At 41.3% G+C, this 21,313-nt stretch overlaps 2 protein-coding genes across 4 annotated transcripts; both read right to left on the bottom strand.

Annotated features, from left to right (window-relative positions):
- Positions 1–444: 444 nt before the first annotated feature.
- On the bottom strand, positions 445–13,292 carry aox6 (aldehyde oxidase 6). Of its 3 annotated transcripts, XM_032557152.1 has the most exons (35): positions 13,196–13,292; positions 12,418–12,475; positions 12,238–12,334; positions 11,143–11,251; positions 9,863–9,989; positions 9,716–9,777; positions 9,535–9,612; positions 9,300–9,380; positions 9,081–9,225; positions 8,291–8,383; positions 7,447–7,598; positions 7,189–7,282; positions 6,998–7,107; positions 6,017–6,201; positions 5,769–5,931; positions 5,616–5,693; positions 5,371–5,540; positions 5,161–5,287; positions 4,643–4,765; positions 4,470–4,566; positions 4,258–4,382; positions 4,050–4,183; positions 3,870–3,957; positions 3,350–3,436; positions 3,070–3,261; positions 2,768–2,995; positions 2,584–2,679; positions 2,333–2,461; positions 2,184–2,258; positions 1,717–1,769; positions 1,535–1,649; positions 1,389–1,454; positions 1,120–1,308; positions 883–1,050; positions 445–799 (listed from the first exon to the last, which is right to left on the bottom strand). In XM_032557152.1, exons 1-35 carry the CDS (start codon positions 13,247–13,249, stop codon positions 749–751), a joined length of 3,999 nt encoding a protein of 1,332 aa, XP_032413043.1. In that variant the 5' UTR covers positions 13,250–13,292; the 3' UTR covers positions 445–748. The 3 variants fall into 3 exon arrangements, 2 of the variants coding, with proteins under 2 accessions (XP_032413043.1, XP_032413042.1); XM_032557151.1 differs by having other exon boundaries at positions 5,616–5,931; XR_004338419.1 differs by lacking the exons at positions 445–799; positions 883–1,050; positions 1,120–1,308; ... (1 more) ...; positions 1,535–1,649; positions 1,717–1,769 and having other exon boundaries at positions 2,178–2,258; positions 2,333–2,498.
- A 4,528-nt stretch (positions 13,293–17,820) lies between these two features.
- On the bottom strand, positions 17,821–20,574 carry LOC116716239 (ADP-ribosylation factor-like protein 4C). The gene has a single exon (XM_032557155.1). It carries the CDS (start codon positions 20,342–20,344, stop codon positions 19,754–19,756), a length of 591 nt encoding a protein of 196 aa, XP_032413046.1. The 5' UTR covers positions 20,345–20,574; the 3' UTR covers positions 17,821–19,753.
- Between the last annotated feature and the right edge of the window lie 739 nt (positions 20,575–21,313).

Here is a 21,313-nt window from a genome sequence, read left to right on the forward strand (position 1 = left end):
TTAAATATTTCAGATCAGCAAAGGCGAAGATTAACTTTACATTTTAAACTGTGCATTTCATACATTGGGGTGATCTCTAATCATTAATAAAGCTGTAAAAAAAACTGTTCATGTTTAGCTAAAGCTATTAGCATGAAAGTAGATTAAATAAACATTTTCTGGACATTTCACAGGGTCATATGCTTGACATCTTATGGATGCGTAAAATTAAAATCAAACTCACATTGAAAGAATAAAGAAAATCAGTTGAATAAAGTTAAAGTTTTTACCATAAAGTATGACGGAACAATGGGGCTCTAAATAAGCGGCAAGGTTTCAGACAGGCAGTTACCCAAACGTTGGAAACGTGGAATAAAAATCTTATTTAACAGGACAAGAAAACATCATCTTTCTGCATCAGTGTTGATATCAGAAACAAAAAAGACCAACAAGTTCACTCAAATCTTTAAGTTTACACACAATTTACTGTTGATTACATGTTTTTTTCAAAAGTTACCTACACATTTACATGTGGTTACCAGTTTTTATATGATCCTCCAGTTACATGATTGATTCTTGCAAAGTTGAGTTAAAATAATCAGAATCCTAAATTGGTTCCTTTCATTATTCTGCTCTAGGAGCAAAAGCACATAATCAATGTCACATTTCATGCTTGCAGATTAATTCATTCCTCTTGTAGTGGAAAGCATTTACAGGACAATAAGTACTTTTGTTGGTTAAGGTTAATTCACAGTTGATTGATTGGATATTAGATGTCTAAGGCCCAGGGTTTGAAGGATCCCGGCTCACTGGCTGGAACCTGTGAATGAAAACAGATAAAAGTTGTAATATCAAGATGAATCTTTCACTTTTCGGAGTCTAATTAACCGTCCTCAACTCGACCTTCTTAATAAACGGCGAGGCACAAGCCAGACAGGCCCTCTCTGGAGTCGCAGGCGTGTCCAGGAAAAATGGGCCGGACAGACCGGAGTCGGAGCGAGCCGCTGCCAACGCATCTTTGATGGCGAAGAAGACGGAGCTGCCCAGGAAGAGGGTGGGTTCTCCGATTCCCTGTGGCGCCAGAAACAGCCATGAGAGGTCAAGTATAGGTCGAGAATCGCTTCAGCACTCGGTGCTGACCTTTGAGGAGTAGATGGCGTGGGGGTTGCAGGAGTCCGGCAGGAGGAAGACGTTGAACTTAAGAGGCACGTCGCATACGGCCGGGATCTTGTACTGGGACGGACCTCGGGAGTACAGGATCCCAGTTGGGGAATACTTCAGCTCCTCCAGAGTGTAGAGACCCAAACCCTGCATGAACGCTCCTTCAATCTGAGGAAGACGACAAACAAAGAGGTAAGGAAGTTTAAATATGTACGTTTTTCCTGTGAGGTTCTCTAACCGGGTTCTACCTGGCCGATGTCCACAGACGGGTTTATGCTTCTGCCGATGTCCATCACAATGTCCGTTCTCAGCGTCTGCAAGAAGCAGGAAGACACCGACGTTACTCCGTTTTCAACAAACCCGAGAGATGGTCCAACGGTTCAGAGATCCACACCCGGTAGTCTCCTGTGAGGCAGTCCAGCTCCACCTCAGAGCAGCACACCCCAAATGTAAAGTAGGCGTACGGATGGCCCTCCATCTTTTCCCAGTCATAGTATTGGTCTTTCCCTCTGAGAAGGAACAGAGGAGAAAGTTCTCACCTTTGGTCAGGAAAGACCTGAAACAGTTTAGACGTACCTGAAGAACCCAGTGGCTGATAAACTGATCTTCTGCAGATGAGCCTCCTTGATCTGCCATCAGACAAACAACCATGTTACAGACCCATTAAACCAGTGGTGGGCATTGCTAACTAAAAAGCTAGTTCTGCTAAAACACTAATTATAAATGCTAGCTCTGCTAGTGCTAAGTGTAAATATTAGTCTCAATTATAGGTATTAGTTCTCCAAAAGCTAAAGTGCTCATCATAAATATTAGTTTTATCGTTGTTGATTTCTCCTACTACTTTAAGACTTCTTAACAACTTCAAACTTTAACGTTTTAGAAATTATCTGGAGAAAAATGACTCAGAGGAAGCTAACACTTTTGAAAGTTGTCAAAAGAGCTAAAGCGCTAAGCTAAAAATTAGCTCCACTATTAGCAGATTCATGGAAGTGTGCCACCCACTGATTAAAACCATTCAACTTCATGTTTCCAACACTTCATACCCAACTCTCCCATGATCCTTTAGGGTCCTTCAGCCTGATCGGCTCCAGTCTGCGGTACAGAATCTCACAGGCGTCCTGAAAACAGTAACAGCAGAAAATGAGCAAAGATGGTTCATATAGTCAACAAGGACAGCAGGAACCAGGCTCACCTTGACCGCCATGCCGTTGGCGTCGGTGCCGAAGGAAGCGGCGGAGGGACAGGTGTTTGGAACGGTGCCGGTGCTGGTTTCACTGAGGAAGATCTTCGACGTCGGGATGTGAAGCTCCCGACTTGCAACCTGACAGCATTGTGTTTTTCTTAGAAACATTTTTCCACTAAAAATAATAATCAGAAATGTCTATAAATATATAAAAACCCAATTTGTTCTAAAAACCAGGAACATCCGGTTGAGTTCAGTACCTGCTGCATCTTGGTGTGGATCCCCTGACCCATCTCCGTCCCGCCATGAGTCACCAGAACAGAACCGTCTTTATAAATGTGGACCAGCGCGCCGGCCTGACAAACACACCAACAGAAACCCTGAAAATGTTCTGGTAGTTGACGTGGATCCAGATGGAAGCGATGTGAACAGAACCTCACGGACCTGGTTTAAGAAGCTCTCTGCGAAGGCGATGCCGTACTTGATGGGAATGAGGGCGACGCCCCTCTTCCTCCAGCGGTTCTGCTGGTTGAACTGGTCGACGGCCTGGCGCCGGGCGCTGTAGTCGCTCTTCAGCTTGCAAAGCTCCCAGCAGCGATGCAGGTTCTCTGGGCTGAACTCGAACTTGTAGTGAGTGGCTGACGGGCCTTTGTACATGTTGACCTCTCTGACCTGCAGAGCATTTCACAATCAGACGAAGGAAAGTTCTTCCTGAAGACCATTTGAGCACCATGATGACCCCTGACCTGGTCTGCGGGGCGTCCCAGCGCCATGGCAACGTCATTGATCATGTTTTCCACCACCAGCAGGCCCTGCGGGACGCCAAACCCTCTGAACGCCGTGTTGGAGGGCAGATTGGTCCTGCAGGCGGCCGAGTGGCCTCTCATGTTGGGAATGTCGTAAACGTTGTCCAGATGAAGCAGAATCTTCTCAGAGATCTACAAGGCGGTCCAGATCAGAGATTCTGTTTTATATTCTTGTAGGTCAGTAAATATTTTCTTGAAGAACATAAACTCATTGACCTACCAGCACAGATTCGTCCACAAAGCAGCCGCCGTTGGCGTAATAGTAGTAATCCACAGCCACGATCCTTCCATCGTTCATAAAACCCACCTGGAACAAGTTTCATAATAAACTCAGAATAAATTTAAATCTTTGGTAGTAAAACCCAGACAATTTTTACAATTTATACAAACTTGGACAAACAAAAAAAGACTGCAGTTCCCAGCTTTTCCACTTTCCCACTGCAATCCCTGTTCTGGCCAGTAGATGGCACTCAATGTTTTGTCTTAATTGTTATTTCCGGGAACAAGATATCAATAAATGTATGTAAACAAAACAGCTGGCTATTTTTATTTCCAAATTGCCATTTGGAAATAAAAAATGTGAAATAAAAAAACCAAAAACATGATCCCTGCTTCGACCACTAGATGGCAATAACTGATCCACACTGCTTCTTTAATCCTGTTGGGTTTTGTGGGCCGAAAATCCGACCAGGCTGTTTTTATCTCATGCAGTTTTAGTCTTACTTTGAGTTTTTTCTTACTTTGTATTTTCCCAGGACAGGATGGCGCCCCCCAGTGATCAGCATGTCCTCGCCTCTCTCCAGGACACAGCGAACAGCTCGGTTGGTTCTAGAAACAAACAAACGTAAACATTGTGCTGAGGAATTTTCTGATTGTTAAATAATATGAATAATTTCTAACTTTATTTTCATGAGACTCACTTCCACGCAGCCACAGAAGTGATGGAGGCCAAGACGGAGGTTACAATCACCTTCCCTCCAAAAGCTCCGCCCAGGCGTTTCACATGGCAGGTCACTCTGTTGGACTGAATGTCCAGCGTTTCTGCAACTGCTTCCTGAAACCACAAAACGATCTCTTTTAAGCTTTTGTTTCAGTTTTAGGAAAGCCTTTAATTCCTCCACTGTGTACCTGAATAAGCGTGGGCCACTGGGTGGAGATGTAGACCTTGAACTCCTTCTCCTCGCCGACGGGAACAACCAGCATGCTCTGAGGCTCCATGTAGAAATGCTCCTGGCCTCCCAGTCGAATCTGTCCTGAGAGAAAAACACAACAAAAGCAATTAGATAAGCTTAAACATGTTTAAGATATTTAAACATCTGTTTACATCTGAAGATATTTACCTTCGTAAACTTGATCACACGTCTTAAAAGCTCCAGTCACGTCTCCTTTGGAAACCATTCGCCGCGGCTCGTAGTAAGAAGACTTCTCGATGGCGTCCTGAGAAAAACGAGCGGCGCTGTAATGAGCCACGAGTCAACAGGTCAAAGGAAGTTGAGGTTAAACACAGACTCACCTCTATGGTGAATATGGGGTCCGGCAGGTCTTCGTAGGTGATCTTCACGGCGGCTGCTCCTCGCTTAGCGTGCGTCTTCGTATCAGCCAGAACAGCGCAGACCGTCTGACCCACGCAGAACACCTGAACACAACAGGAGAGACTCAGCATTTCACACTTGGTATAAAAATCCTTAAATTTATTACATGTTGGATATTTTGAGCTTGGAAAAAACAGCAAAGGAAAAAAAGAAAATTGTCGCCATTTCCTTTTTGACCACTAGAAGGCAATATTTATTACACACGACTCCTTTAATTTATGAGAAACTTTATAGACAAAAAGTCAAACCAATCATGTATGAGCCAAATGAAGAACCTACAAAGTTCATACTTTCCATAACTCATATTTCCATACCAGGATGAATAAGTGGATGAATGGATTGTTGGATGAAGGATGGATGGATTGTTGGATGAAGGATGGATGGATTGTTGGATGAAGGATGGATGGATTGGTGGATGTAACCCAGAGTTTCTCCTCACCTGGTTCTCCGCCAGCAGCTCCTGCTCGTAGCCAAACATGGGGCGGGCTTTCTTCCCCGGAACATCATTGGCTGTGATCACGTCAACAACTCCTGGAAGCTTCAGGGCTTCGCTCACGTCCAGCAAACTGCCGGACCAAAAACATCAACTTATCCAAAGAAGAACAGAAAAACTCCAACGAGCCGAAGGTTTCCTGGATCCTCTCCTCACGTGATCTTAGCATGTGCTCGAGAGCTGGTGACCAGAACCATGACGAGCTCCCCGTCCGTCTTGGGAATGTCATCGCAGTACACCGCCTCGCCCGTGGCCTGGCTGATGGCGGAGCGGTGCATCATGGGACGCCCCACTGGGTCCTGACTGTCCTGGTCCTTCGGCACATGCTGAAGAAGAGGAGAAGCGTTATGAAGGTGGTGCCGGGTGTTTGTGGTGTGAATGACTGAGGGAAAAGTCCTGACCTGGAACTCCTGCAGACTGGGTTGGATTTCTTTCGGCAAAGGCTGCAGCTTTTCCGGAAGCTCGTCTTTGATCACATTCTGCCAAGAAATGAGGAAGTTAAAGCAACTGGATGCTGTCCTGGTATAAAAGCGTAAAGAGGAAATGTGTTTTACCGCTTCTTTGAGCTTCTGCAGAACCTCCAGGTTGAACTTAAAGAGGAGGCTGAGCGTCAACGACCGGCGAAACTCAACCTTCCCACCAGGAGCAGACGGAGGGAGATCCAGCTCCTCCAGGAGGGAGTCGTACGCCTGATTCAGGGTCTTCTCATCCCATGGCCTGACGGAAAACCAAACAGGAAGGAATAAAACACAGATAGGGGTTTAAAACAACCTGAGAGAACACAGTAATACCAACATCCGACCTGCCGGTGATGGCCTTGCAGGTCTTGCTGGCGTTAACGGTGGTTGGACCCATTCCTCCGAAGTACAGGCTGACTTCCTGAACCACTCTGGATCCCTCTGAGAAACGCACTCTCATTCCAGTCGTTACCGTGGCGAAGGAGACCTCCTTCCTCGGCGCCTGTCGGAGAGCTCGCACATACTCCCCCTGCAGGTCAGATAAAGGTATTACATTTATGATCACTGCATTTTATAGCCCACAGTATTGAACTCTTCATAGTTCAATACTTGCAGATTTTTCTGAGGAATGTAGCTTCAAATTATTAATGTAAAAGCCTCATTGCAACAACAAAGTCCACACGGCAAGATATGCTAAAACCAAGATATGCTAAAACCAAGATATGCTAAAACCAAGATATGCTAAAACCAAAATATGCTAAAACCAAGTTATGCTAAAACCAAGATATGCTAAAACCAAGATATGCTAAAACCAAGATATGCTAAAACCAAGATATGCTAAAACCAAAATATGCTAAAACCAAGTTATGCTAAAACCAAGATATGCTAAAACCAAGATATGCTAAAACCAAGATATGCTAAAACCAAGTTATGCTAAAACAGAAGTTAAGCTCAACTTGCTAGCATTAACAACTGTTGTAGTAAAACTTTTTTCCAAAGGTGTGTCGTGGTTTTGCATGTTCTTGACCCTTCTGAGCCACCATAATGCTGGGTGTTAAAACTATTAAAAAAGGCAGTTATTAGCGTTTGTAGCAGAGGTTTCAAGTATTAGCCGTTATTGCTATTCACAAACAGCTGTAGTTCCTAATTTCCTGCTAACATGGAGACTTCGCTGCACTGTCTCTTTAAAATACAAAGAGTCATTTATAAGCCTGATTCATTCCTTGAATAAGATGATGTCATCAATTCAGAACCTATCAGAACTCAGGGCAGTGATTAGCTCAATGAAATGTCCAAATGCGATCGATTAAAGGAGAATTCTGCACCTTTCTTGTGAATGGAATAAAAACTGAGACGACAACGTCCTCCGGCTTCAGGATGGTTTTCCCGAATCCAACGAAGAAGTCCTGATTCAGCGGAACCTCTCGTCTTCCTCCTGAAAGATTCAACCAAAACAAGCTTAGAAAGGATCTTACTTCTTTGTCCAGTAGACGTGATGGAAGTGGAGGAAGTTCACCAGTGGAGACGACTTTAACTTTGCAGTTCCCAGCAGCCAGAACAGGGTTCAGGTCTGAGTTGGGGTACGCGCTCACAATGTTTCCTCCGAGGGACTAAAAATGAAAATCAATTACCCAGAAACATTTATACACTAATTTAACAGCATTTAAAACATGGCTGATGGTTCTTTGTTACTTTTTGAGCAAAAGAACTGTAAGTTTTATCCAACTGGAATGAAGTTAAGCAAGAAAACCAACAAATAATGAATTGTCCCTACGGCCACATTGCGGATCTGCAGGCTGCCCAGGTTCCTCAGCTGCTGGACCAGAGCTCTGAACAGCTCCGTCTTCTCCTCTGGGAGCTGAGGAACCATTTTCTCCAGCAGAGACTGGAGCTCAGACAGACTGGAGCCGGCGCCGACCCAAACACCTGCAGCAAACACGCAAAGACGAATTCAAAGACAAAATAGTTCATTTCAAGCCCTTATTTACTGAAGTTCTGATGCTTATGGATCCCAGAGAATGAAAACTCAAACTTCAGTGTCTCAGAAAATCTGAATTTTGTGAAAACTTAAATACATAGAAAGGTGAGTGGAAGGAAAAAGTGCAGTAGAATAGATTCTGTGAATTAGTGGGATCTTCATAAACAATGAAGATGAGATGAAGGCAGGTTTTAAAACAAACTGGACTTCCTGAACCTCAATAGAACTACAGGCTGATCTCCTCCATGCTACGCCGCACCGATGCAGTAATTCATGCAGACCAATGTTTGAGTGCATAGAAATATGAAAATCCTGTTTAAAATATTATTTTTTATTGATCTGATGTAATATTCTGAGACTAATTTTTAGATTTTTCATTCTCCTTAAGCCATAAAGACCTAAAATGTTACACCCTATGATTAAACAACACATTAATTTAATTTTTAAATATTGAACTTTCTCTGAATATTCTCACAGTTTGAGCTGCTCTGGTTTGGCTCAGTGTAGCTTCCAAAAATTCACCAGAACGTAATAAAAACTGGTACATTTTATATCTAACCGTTAATAAAATACGTTTTTTAAATTTTACAGCTGCAAAACAATTAAATAAGTCTGCAGAAAGAAGTGAAGAAGAACCCACCGTCTGCTGCCTCTGAGACTTCGAACAGTTCTTTGACTCTGATGGGAGAGACGATCAGTGGATGCAAGACGCCTTTGAATTTTATATCTGGACCTGCGATGAAGAGAAAAGGAACCACCATGTTCAGTCTCAAAGCTGGTTCATTCCTACCATCACAAACGTAAACTCTCTACTAGGACTTTAACTGGAATTGTTGCAAAAACAACAAAAACAGGATGAATATTTTAAAAATTAGCTTCTTAAAATTCCAGGTTTGATTTGTATTCAGCTGTTTTTGTGACAGTTTAAACATCTGAGTGCAAAACATTCACATACTTTGTTTTCTTTATCTGCTTTTCTTCACAAAAATCAGGAAAAACAAGGATCTAGAGGCCAAAGAGGCATTTTGGATATTTTTAGATCTTTTTAGCAACTCAAAAAACAGAATTTCTGATAAGTGGAGCAAACACTTAGGTTTTGTTTATAAATCAATGCAGAAAACTTTATTTAATCATATTTTTGTCTGTCAGGTAACAAAATAAGACATGAAGAACTCAAATCTGGAAACTCAAATCAGTTTTTCATAATTATCCAGATTTGGAAAATAATCAAATCAAACTCAGCACTTTCCCAGACTGCATTGGAACCATAACATGCCAAATGTTAAGCATGGTGGTGGGAGTGTGATGCTGTGGGAAGATTGTCAGGGTTCGTAATATCATGAAACAAACAAGCCTGTTGGCCTCTGGGAGCGATTAGAGAAGACTCATAACTGTGGATGATTGGTATTGGATTGGTGACCCGTGCGGACCTATGTTGGTGTTGCCCAGGACCAGTGGAGCCTTTGGGTTCTTTGCCCTGAGCTGGACCAGCTCCTCCAGGGAGGTGGGGGTCACCCAGGTCATCCTCTCCCCATGAAAGGTCAATGTTTTGGGGTTCGCCGCCTCAGCCATCAACTGTGGATCATCACACAAAGAGATTAATGCGTATTTCCACAAAAAGGGCAGTGAGCTGCAGATTGATGACCTACAATCAGTTCTGGAGGAAAGATCAGCTCCTGGGTCGGGTCCAGGGGAAGGAACTTCTCTTGGTCAAATAGTTGTGGCTTTTCCTAAATAGTGGGGAGTAAAAAGTGGATTTTTAGAGACTAGTTGATGAAACAAGACGAGGTAATTGGAGTAAAAGTGGAGAAAGAGATAAAACCTGTTGGAACAGAGGTACAATGCTGGAAAAAAGGACAAGAAAAGACTGTAAGACGAGCTCACATGCTCTGATTCATTGGTATTTTCTTCTCCATTCAGGCAGCAGTTAGCTCCTCCATTGGCTTGGCAGCAGTTCCCTTCCTGCTGGCACAGATTAGACTGGTACTGTTTATGATTGACCATCACGTGAAACACGAAGCAGAGACGGTAAAAGTTAATAATTCCTGAATGATGAAATTCGAACCTGGCAGAAAGTCCTGCAGCCGTCCACAATGGGTCGATATCCAGTACAGCGACACAGATTTCCTGAAAGTCACCAAAAACCACAATCTCAGGAGTGACAATAATTTACTCTGGGCCAGTAAGTTAGAGTTTAATAAAGCAAACGAACCACCCAGAGCCTGCGTGATGTCGTCCATGGTTGGCTTCGGCTTGTTCCTCAGCAAGGCGTACATGGACATCACCATCCCCGGAGTGCAGAATCCACACTGGGAGCCATGAGCCTTCGCTATTCGCTCCTGAAGGAACAACAAAAACTTGTTCCATAACTTGGTATAATTTCCAGAATCATTGTCTTATAATCTCTGGTACTACTGGCCAGTACTTTAGACCGGCTAGACTCCAGAAATACTTTTACAACTGGATGTACTGGTACCCTACAATGCCTGAACCTTTCGTTTAACTGACTGTCTAATCTTATTGGACCCAACTATAGTTTCTGAATGCCCAGGATGTCCAGCTACAATAAATCAGACAACTCAGCACCTCCTCAGTCCTTTACGCTCCCTTGGTATTCCAGTCTGGAAAGCCTGAATCCCCAGTACTTCTTACTGGAAGGTGCTGTTCAGAGGAAGCTGCTGAATCTCTAGTATTCCCAAATCTCTTGGAAGTCCACATTGTCCAAACCCTGGTGATTCCTACTGCTGGATCCCTTTGTACTCTGAGCGACCCAAAACTCTATTCACTTCTCACTGATGGATCTCGTGTTGGTCTGCAGACTGCCCAAAGCCTCAGTCCTCCCAACTGTTGGATCTTTGGGAGTAAATACTTCTTGAACTGTTGCCACTCCTGACTGCAAGACCTCCTGGCATTATGGCGTCTCAACAAACCCTTGGTTCTTCTGATGGCTAAATATCTCAGTAACCTTTAGCTTCGCATGTATTTTGTGTTTCAAAAGAAGTAAAGACAGGAATTTTAATTTAAATAGCAACAAACAGCTACTGTTTAAAGAGACAGAGCAGATGTTTTTGCACAGTCATCCAGTTTTACACCATCAAGCCATTTTCCTGTTGATACCATAAAATAGCTGTGGGACAAAGGTTCAGGTATGGGGCAATAGGACAGAGGCAAGTTTTAATACCATTACTTTTAGTAACCACCAGCCATGTGATGCTTTTCTGTGCTGTAATTTTACTCCTATAATCCTAAAATGTGCAATATTTTCCTTGAAGTCTTTATGTATTTAGCCTGTTGTGCGTCTCGTCTTGAATTATCTCCAGGCTGATTGAATTAAATTTGTCTTTAGAACACAATTAAAAACCTACATTAAGAAAACAACGTGCAGAAAACAAAGATGCAAGTTTTTGGTGCTGAGGTTTAGCAAAATCTGACATAAAATTGAAAATACATCAGATATTTTATTCAGAACAGCCACATAAAATCAGGACTGACCTGCACAGGGTGGATCCTGGTCTTGGAGCTGCCGATACCCTCCACTGTGGTGACGGCGGCTCCATACAGCTGGCAGACCGGCAGCAGGCAGGCATTGGCTGAGTAATGGCTGATTGTACAGTGAAGGGAAACTGCTGCTGTTTTACTGGAAGCACTGGGAAACTTATGACTTTATTAAAAGACGGACAGACAGAATCTGAAGTCCGACCAGCTCCAGATCTGCCCTGTGCAGATTTGTTTTTATTTGTCTGCTGTGTTTCATGCCACTTTGTTTAATATTATTAAAATTTCCCCTTGTTCCCAACAACAATAATCAAATTTAAACCTTATAAACCATAACAGCGCTAAATTTTAATTTAGAGAATCAGCAGAGCTCATGCCAAAAATGGGCGGAGTCTAATCAGACCACAGGAGCCAGCCAATCAGTGCGGTTCTCTTCTTTATATCCAACAGTTCAGATATCTGCCATTATCTAAAGATAAAATAAAATGATCTGCCATTATAAAAAGATGATTTAGCTATCAGGTTTTTTCCATAATCAGTTCAAACAATTTCTGAGGTGTCAAAAATGATTTCAAGGAAACTAAAACTATTATTTTTGTAGAAAAATCATAGATATTAAAACTAGCATATTTTATATAAATTTGTAGAAATGTAAACAAAAAGACTAATTACACATTACCTTAAATTATATTCTTAAAAAGTATGAAGTTCAATGCTTTGCTAACTATCTGAATTGAACGTTTAAAATTAAGTTTTAAATTATTTTAGTTTCTGTCAGACATCAATCTCTTTACTAAACAATAACTTTGCTATTATTTTGCAGCAAGTAAGGTTGTTAGCTTAGCATCTTCACAGTCCAGAAGCAACCAGAGAATCTTTTAGAAACTTATTATTCATTAGCTTTAGCATACGCTAGGCTAAAAGGTGTAGCTTTTGATCACTATTACATATTTTCACAGTAAAATTATTATTCTGAAACTGGTTTTCTATGATATTAAGATTAGTTTGATGATTTGAAACATTTAGCAGAACATAAAAAGAAGATCTTTAGTTCTAATACCACAGAAGAAGAACCAGGAGGACAAAGGATACAGGATGGTCTTGGTAGTGGGTTGGTAGCGTGACACCATCACAGTACAAGCCCCGCATCCTCCGCCGCCGCAGCCAGACTTGGTTCCAGTTAACCTCACTGAGACAAGAGTCAAGAACAAAACAAACCTCCATTCATAAAACAAAACTGTAACAGGAAGGTGAAGATGATCTGAAGGATACGCTTCTCCCTGAGGAAGGGCAGCAGCATCGTCTCAGGATCCACATGGCTCTCAGTCACCTGTTAAATCACAGAAAATGTAGTTTATTTATTCAGGTTCTGCAAACCAGAGAAACCCACAGCCTCAAAAACCTTCTGCTGCTAAATGACCTGCTGTTAAAAATGGATGCAGAAAAGGCATCAATTCCAAGATGTTCCAGAGTTTTTACTAATTATTTCTACAGTTTGCACAATAAATAAACAAAACTACAACATCACGCAGTTTTACACCATTAAAAACTACAATTTTCAAGAAAACAAACGTTATGTAACTGTGTATTAGCACTGATTATGTCTAAAATCTTGTCATATCATTTTTTCCTACTTCTGCAACAGTTTGGTTCTGATGAATAGAAATAAAAAGTTACCATTATATTTACTCCTTTACGTTGTTTAACCCTAATAACGTATTAACTTTATATCAAAAGAGCGTTTATTTGATGAACCGAGTGACGTCAACCCGTCCCAGAATCTGAGCCGTGACAAATGTGAGCAGAACACGTGAACTTCCCCTCTTTAAATCTGACCGAAATTTGCAGTTTTATATAAATATATTCTTATATAAACACACTTTATTGCTCAGATCGATGCTGCCTTCTGCTCTAACCCAAACGCAACAAGTTTCCTTGGTTATAAAAAGTAAACGACAGTCAGAAAGTGAGGAAACCGAGATGAAAACAGTAAAATGTCTGCAGGTTGAGACAAAAACTGCATAATTCATGTGAAAAAGGACAAGTTTACCTTTTTCCCATTGATAAACACGCACAGAGCGTCTCCTACTTGTTGTGCAGACATCCTGCAACTGTATGCACAGTTGTTGCACAAGTGCAACTTTAACCCTGCGGCACTTCCGGTGGTGCAACTTTCAGAATAAGAGTCTCAGGTCAAAGAAAAATATTTTCCTCAGATTTTTATGTCTTTTATTCTATCCAGACTTTCTGGAGATGGTTTTAAATTATTGTTACTTGTTGACTCCTGAGGTTCGGTCCAGTTTATGGTTCGGAAATATTTAAGATGATGTTTTATTTATTTATTTATTTATTTTTATCAAACTGATACTTTATAACACATTTAAATTACAAAATGAACTAAAAATAAGTGAGAATCGGATTTTTGTCTCTGTTTGATGAACAATTTCTCACAGTAATATTTAATTTCCAAACCATTTAACTTGTTTTTCTATCAAATTCACAATAAAGGAGTATTTTATTTTCATAGCTCACTTCCTGTCCCACTCTGCTGCTTAACTCTAATGTTATCAAAGTTAATGTGACGCATTTTGTGGGAGTAGAAACTCCCACATAAAACCCTGCAACCTAATCAAACATGGCCTACTTTAGCAATAAAAACACTGCAGTTTATTACATACATTAAACATAAACATCTTGAAGTTTTTCCTGTTAAAAGTTCACAGAACTGCAGCAGGAAGCCATAATTAAAGTCACATTTCACATATTTTATAGTAAATCAAGTTAAACTGCAGTCAGCAGATCAGAAATCAACCAATAGGAGCTCAGAGTTACTAAAATATTTTTAAACATTGTTTCTTCATATCTGCTGTAAAGTGATCCGTAATCATTAACACTGCTGCTTTGTTACAGAGTTAATTATTCACAGTTTAGTTTATTCACGTCTTTATCTCAGATAAAGACCAGAGATTCATCTGAGAGCAATAAATGAGGATTATTAGATCCTATTTATTGGCGGTAATATTTTCATATTAATCTTTACCTGCTTTAATTGTGAAGTAGCTGCGTCAGCAAGATGGACAGGACAGATGTGGAGAAAAATACATCCGAAAAACGAACACAAGAGGGCGCTAAAGGGAAAGCTGACAAAGAAGTAAACTGAAGAAATGCTCCGTTTTAAACCTACAAAACAAACATTCGCATTTTAATTCCTTAGAGTCTCATTAATACAGGAATGTTACATAAAAACTTATATTTATATTTGAGGAGATTTGTTGAAAAATACAAACTAACAGATGTTAGAGGAAACAAGGGAGAAAATCAACAGCAACAGGTAACTAAAAGTAAAAGTAAATAATTTAAGTAAAATTTACAAACAGCCCCCATAATCAAATTATTAATTATGGGGGCTGTTTGTAAAGTTACACAGTTTAAAATTAAAAACTTTTTTTGCTATTTAGCAAGTCAAAAAAAGAAAAAAGGGGGTTCATCTTTCAATGTCGTATTTTAACCGTTATTATCTATTTATTAATAAATGTTACAGCTCTAAGCTAAATATTTAGCTCGTCAATAATAGAGCTAGTCTAACATGATGCAGTTCAGTCAGAGTCCAGCAGAGGGAGCTGGTCTAACATGATGCAGTTCAGTCAGAGTCCAGCAGAGGGAGCTGGTCTAACATGATGCAGTTCAGTCAGAGTCCAGCAGAGGGAGCTGGTCTAACATGATGCAGTTCAGTCAGAGTCCAGCAGAGGGAGCTGGTCTAACATGATGCAGTTCAGTCAGAGTCCAGCAGAGGGAGCTGGTCTAACATGATGCAGTTCAGTCAGAGTCCAGTAGAGGGAGCTGGTCTAACATGATGCAGTTCAGTCAGAGTCCAGCAGAGAGAGCTGGTCTAACATGATGCAGTTCAGTCAGAGTCCAGCAGAGGGAGCTGGTCTAACATGATGCAGTTCAGTCAGAGTCCAGCAGGGGGAGCTGGTCTAACATGATGCAGTTCAGTCAGAGTCCAGCAGAGGGAGCTGGTCTAACATGATGCAGTTCAGTCAGAGTCCAGTAGAGGGAGCTGGTCTAACATGATGCAGTTCAGTCAGAGTCCAGCAGAGGGAGCTGGTCTAACATGATGCAGTTCAGTCAGAGTCCAGCAGAGGGAGCTGGTCTAACATGATGCAGTTCAGTCAGAGTCCAGTAGAGGGAGCTGGTCTAACATGATGCAGTTCAGTCAGAGTCCAGCAGAGGGAGCTGGTCTAACATGATGCAGTTCAGTCAGAGTCCAGCAGAGGGAGCTGGTCTAACATGATGCAGTTCAGTCAGAGTCCAGCAGGGGAAAGTGCAGACTGGCTCCCCCTGCTGGACTCTGATTTGCCAACAGTCGGTTTCCTTTGTAAAGCGACATAAAGTGAGGAGGGTCTTCCATAGATAACCCTCACCATGTCACAATAAGCAATAAATCAGTGAATAAATAAATTGCATAAAAATTAAAACGAGCACAATAATTTCCATTTGGACAACAATCATCAGAGATTTGAATATTGGTGAAAACTTCCTGCCACTTTAGTGTTTTTTCTCTGTCTAAGCTGAATCACTATTATTTTATTTTTAAATATAATTTTGGCTACAGATTCTTTCTAATCCATTTTAATTATTGGAGTTTTGTTTGTTGGTTTTTATATTTTGGATAATTTAAATCAAAGCTTTTTTTATCGTTGAAAACAGTAACAAATAACAATATTATCACTTATCGCAATATTTTCTGGGACAATTTATCATAAAGAATAATTTGCAATCATGATGATGTCACCATACCACAGAATAAGTTGAGCTAGCTGCCTCCCATCATCTGCTGAAAAAGCCGCCCTTCCCCCTCGTCTTTTGCTCCGTAATTCATCTTGTCCTCCAGGGAGTGCGGGTTTCATTCCAGTTCCTTCTGGAAGCAGCGTGACGCCATAACCCACAGCAGAGGCGTCCATACTGGAAAGCAGCACCAACTCTCAGCCACACGATGCATCAGCTAACAACATAAACACAGCTTACATGTTCCAAGTGAGGAAGCTACCACTTTTTTCTGTCATTTAAAGAGTCGGACTGAATGAACCGAAGGGAAAATATTTAAATATGATGTATTTTAATACGACAGACAGCCAGGAGCTCTGGAAAGTCATTTTCCTGCAGCCTGATGTAGTAAAATTGATTTAAAAAGCTTTTTGCCTGAGGATCTTTCTGCTCCAGAACACCACAGAGAAACAGGCTTTTGTTTCTGAGCCCATTTATTTATTATTTACAGTCCAGTTCTCATGAACAGCCAAAGGATTTAAGAAGTTTGGATGTAAAAGTTTTATTTATTTTTTAAAACTCTGCTCTGCCTGAAATAATGTTTGTTTCATTATTATTTCTCTTGATCCAGCAGTAACAAACATATAAACAAACATTTATTTAATGTTTTCTAAACCCTGGAGGTTTAGACAGATTAACGACAATTTCCAACAAGTTTGGAGCTTTTCTGCCTCCCAGTATCCTCCCAGTAAACGGGTCTCGCCCAGTGGATTACAGAGGCCAGTCGTGTAATTAAACATGCTAATGACACGCTCCAGCTAGCAGAAGTTACAGCCGTCTGACGCCACGTGTGTTTCTCACTTTATGACTTCTCTTCTTCTGTTGTGGAAAAAATTATAATTTTTAATCAACTTTCAGCTGCAGTTTCACAATCCAGCAGATTTTCTGACATGAAATAATCTGAAGCCTGTTTTACTCTCAAAAAAGGTAAAAATCTTTGTAATCAACTGTTAAAATATTCGTTAGATCCATCCAGAGAAAATGATGAAACTCTGAAGATGTAGAAATAAAGTTAAATATTTTAAAAAGCGACAAATCAAAGTAGAAAAGCTGTGAAAATTAAAAAAAGATAAAAATAAATAAAAATAAAGAAATCGTCTGGAAAGAAACTTCTGTATTATTATAACACTAATTACATCTCAACACAATATGTAAGTGAAATCATTTAAAAATTATATATACTATGAATCACAATAAAGAAAATATGAGTAATCTAAATAAAGAAAAAATAAATTAAAAAATGTTTTAAAAATTGTACTGAACTAATAAAAAATACAAAACAAATACAGTAAGATAAAATAATAAACATATGATTAAAATCTAGAAAATCAAACTACAATGAAAATAAATAAGAAATAAAGCTGCAACATAAAGCAGGCAGAGCTTCACTGGAATGTCTTTGAATGGCCTAGTCAAAGTCCAGGCCAAACCTTGGTGAATTACTTTGTTTTTCTTGTAATCTAATCCTGAAAGCCATGTATTCTTTTAACTCCACAGCAGAAATTCGCTCTAGTTGGTGTCGTAACGTGGAAACTAAACCGACCAGAAAACCCCTGAGGTCCAGTCAAAGCCCGCCAACGCCGGCTGACGCAAACCGCCTCATTTCAGGACAACATTGTCAGATGAGTAACTGTAGCCTGTAAACAACATGTCTCTGCTCTGCGGTCAGAAACACGACCAGAGTAATTACACCACTGGAGACAGGAAGGTAAATCTGCACCAACTAAACATCAACTTCTGTTTGCTCAACATGACGACCTAAAATAAAACTGGAAACATTTTCAATCAACCCATTTAATTATTATACTCTAAAAAACCATCGAGATATTACAGACGACAAACACGAGCTCATTTATAAAGATTTTAATCCCAAAAATACTTTCTTACATTTACAACACATGGTTTGGTCTCGCTGTAGTTTGGCTTCAACACACAGATACAGATAAATATTGTCTGGAATCAGAGCAGCTGCCATGCAGGAGCAACCAGGAGCAACCAGGAGCAACCAGGGGCAACCAGGAGCAACCAGGAGCAACCAGGAGCAACCAGGGGCAACCAGGAGCAACCAGGAGCAACCAGGAGCAACCAGGACCAGGAGCAACCAGGACCAGGAGCAACCAGGAGCAACCAGGACCAGGAGCAACCAGGAGCACTGACCGCTGGGGGCTACAGATATTCACCAGCTGGACCAACATGCTGTTAGTTTGGTTCAGATGTGAAGCTTTGACACGATTCAGGATGTGAATCAAACGTCCAGTCTGAACGACAGGAAGTGATGTCGTTCAGACATCCACGCCGTTTGAACGACAGGTAGTGATGTCGTTCAGACGTCCAGTCCATATGAACGACAGGAAGTGATGTCGTTCAGACGTCCAGTCCATCTAAACGACAGGAAGTGATGTCGTTCAGACGTCCAGTCCATCTAAACGACAGGAAGTGATGTCGTTCAGACGTCCAGTCCATATGAACGACAGGAAGTGATGTCGTTCAGACGTCCAGTCCATCTAAACGACAGGAAGTGATGTCGTTCAGACGTCCAGTCCATCTAAACGACAGGAAGTGATGTCGTTCAGACGTCCAGTCCGTATGAACGACAGGAAGTGATGTCGTTCAGACGTCCAGTCCGTTTGAACGACAGGAAGTGATGTCGTTCAGACGTCCAGTCCATCTAAACGACAGGAAGTGATGTCGTTCAGACGTCCAGTCCGTATGAACGACAGGAAGTGATGTCGTTCAGACGTTCAGTCCATTTGAACGACAGGAAGTGATGTCGTCCAGAAGTCCAGTCCGTTTGCTCTGCAATCCTGAAGCTTTTAAAACGAAGCAGCTTCAGGTTCAGCCTGCAGGTTTTGCATAACTACAAGTTTATGTAAGGAAGACTTTCTGTCCTGATGTCTGCATTAAAATCAGCAACAAGTCGAAAACATTTGGTTACAATAAATGATAAAATATTCTAAAATAATAATTCCTAAGGATTTGCTGTGATTTAACTAGCAGGAATTATTAGAGATGGAACTTTTAATAAATGGATTTATGGAAACAATTTCAGCAAACTATCAAAACCAACAAAGGTTTTAGTGATTTTAGACTTTATCCAGTTATGACTGATGAATGCTTAGTGCTAATTATTCTGTTAAACATCCAGTTTGTCTGAATCTTCACCGTTTTGAACACAAACAAAATGTTTAAAGAAAATGACAAGAGAGGAAGATTAAAGGATCCAAACCGTGGATCTGAGTCCGTCTTCTTCTCAAAACGTTACATTTATCCATAAATCAGATTTTATGATGAATGTTTTAGAGCAAGACGTCTCCACAGTGTGTTAGGGCCACTGTGGATAAAGAAAAACGTTGGAGGAGATTGAGAAAACTCACATTTCTGAGCTCTACAGGTCAAAACATATGTGAGAAAAAACCTCAGAGATCTGGAACTTAATCTAAAAAATATTCTAGAAAAAACAAGAACATTTCTAAATGTGAAAAATCAAAAAATCGGTTAGAAAAGAAAACTCAGAAATGGAGATTAATCCAAAAATCTCCATTTCTGGATTTTTATGGAGAATTCATGAAATTAATCTCAGAATTTCTATTTTTTTCTAGCAATTGTTTTACTTTTTAACTCTGAATTTTAAAGGTTGTTTCAGTAAAATTCCTGAAATTAATCTAAAAATGTCAGATTTCTTGTCTTGCAAGTTTTAGACTTTGATCTGTTTCCGTCTTCAGTGGCTCTGATCCTCCAGTTCTGATGGAGGGAATTAAATGTTTTTCCTTCCATATAAACTTTACTTCTTCTTCCTCTGCTTCAGAGTCTTCCTCCTCTTCACTATCATCTCATACAGCGTGTCCATGCCCTCGTCCAGCCCCTCTCCGATGATGGCGCAGGCCGGCTGGACGTGGTACGACGTGGACGGGCTCAGCTCGGACAGGGCCAGCTGCCTCTCGATGTCCCCCACGTCCAGGGCCCGCGGCAGGTCCTGCTTGTTGGCGATGACCAGCAGCGGGGTCCCCTGGTTCTCCTGGAAGCGGGTGATCCGGTGCAGCTCGGCGCGGGCCTCCTCCAGCCGCTCCGCGTCCACGGAGTCCACCACGTACACGATGCCGTCCGTGCAGCGGCTGTAGGGCTTCCACAGGGGCCGCAGCTTCTCCTGGCCCCCGACGTCCCAGAAGTGGCAGCTGATGCCCCGGGAGGCGCCCGGGCCGCCCAGCCGGATCCGCTCCGTGTTGAAGCCGATGGTGGGAACCGTGTTGACGAACTCGTTGAATTTGAGCCGGTAGAGGACGGTGGTCTTCCCGGCAGAGTCCAGACCCAGCATGACGATGTGCAGCGACTGGAAGGCTGCCAGACTGGACAGACTGGACAAACTGGTCCCCATCTTACAGACTGGGATGGGGGGCAACGCGTGGAGAGGCGGAGGTGGAGGGCGCAGCCCCGGGTTGCAGCCAGAGGAGCCGCAGCATCCCTGGAGCCGCTCCAACCAGCGCACTCACTGCGCACTCACTGCGCGCAGCGCCGCTCCAAATGCGCAAAGTGTCCGATCATCACCATGCCGCCGCTTCTCCCTGCTCACCTTCATGCGTGGGAACATAAACACACCCCGCTGATGCTGCGTGGATCCGCCTCTAAACCGCGTCAGAAAACGTCACGTCATGTTGCATCCGGTGGGAGTTTCAAAATAAAAGCATTTCCTAAAGATTGGGTCATAACTTAAGCTTGCATCAGTGTTTCCTCTGTAAAACATCGCCTCCTGGTGTCCAATACTAGCAATTACAAGTGCATTGCATAAACAACTATAAGTTTAAATGTTACCCCGAAATGAAAGATTTTTATTTCTAAGCAGTTTGTGTAAGTTCTACATATTATTCAGCATCTTAGATTTGTTTTTAGGAATTGTCTGGTTTTATATTTCGTCTTTTATGCAGAAAATATTACAATAACAGAAGAAAAACAACATTTTTCATGTGACAGAATTGAAGTTTTGCACTTTTCTTTTCAGAAACAAATTTTGGTTTCTGAAATAAAAATTAAAAAAACAAACAAAGTAGAAAAATCGGAGCAAGACTCCATAAAAAGAGCATGATTTTCTATCTCATAAACATATTCTTAATTTGTATATTTTAGTTATAATTGCATATCTCATTATTATAAATTAGAAAGTCGAAATATCTATCTTCAATCTCATAATTATGAGCTTTAAAATCGAAATTATGAGTTAGAAAATCAAATTATTTACTTTATTTTGTAATTATTACTTTAAAACTCGTAATTATAACTTCCTGTTGAGGTTCCACACACAAGTCAATTAAAAATAGAACTGAAATATTATTAAATCACAACAATTTAA

This window comes from Xiphophorus hellerii, chromosome 24 (assembly GCF_003331165.1).
Source record: "Xiphophorus hellerii strain 12219 chromosome 24, Xiphophorus_hellerii-4.1, whole genome shotgun sequence".
In the NCBI taxonomy this organism is placed as follows: Eukaryota; Metazoa; Chordata; class Actinopteri; order Cyprinodontiformes; family Poeciliidae; genus Xiphophorus; species Xiphophorus hellerii.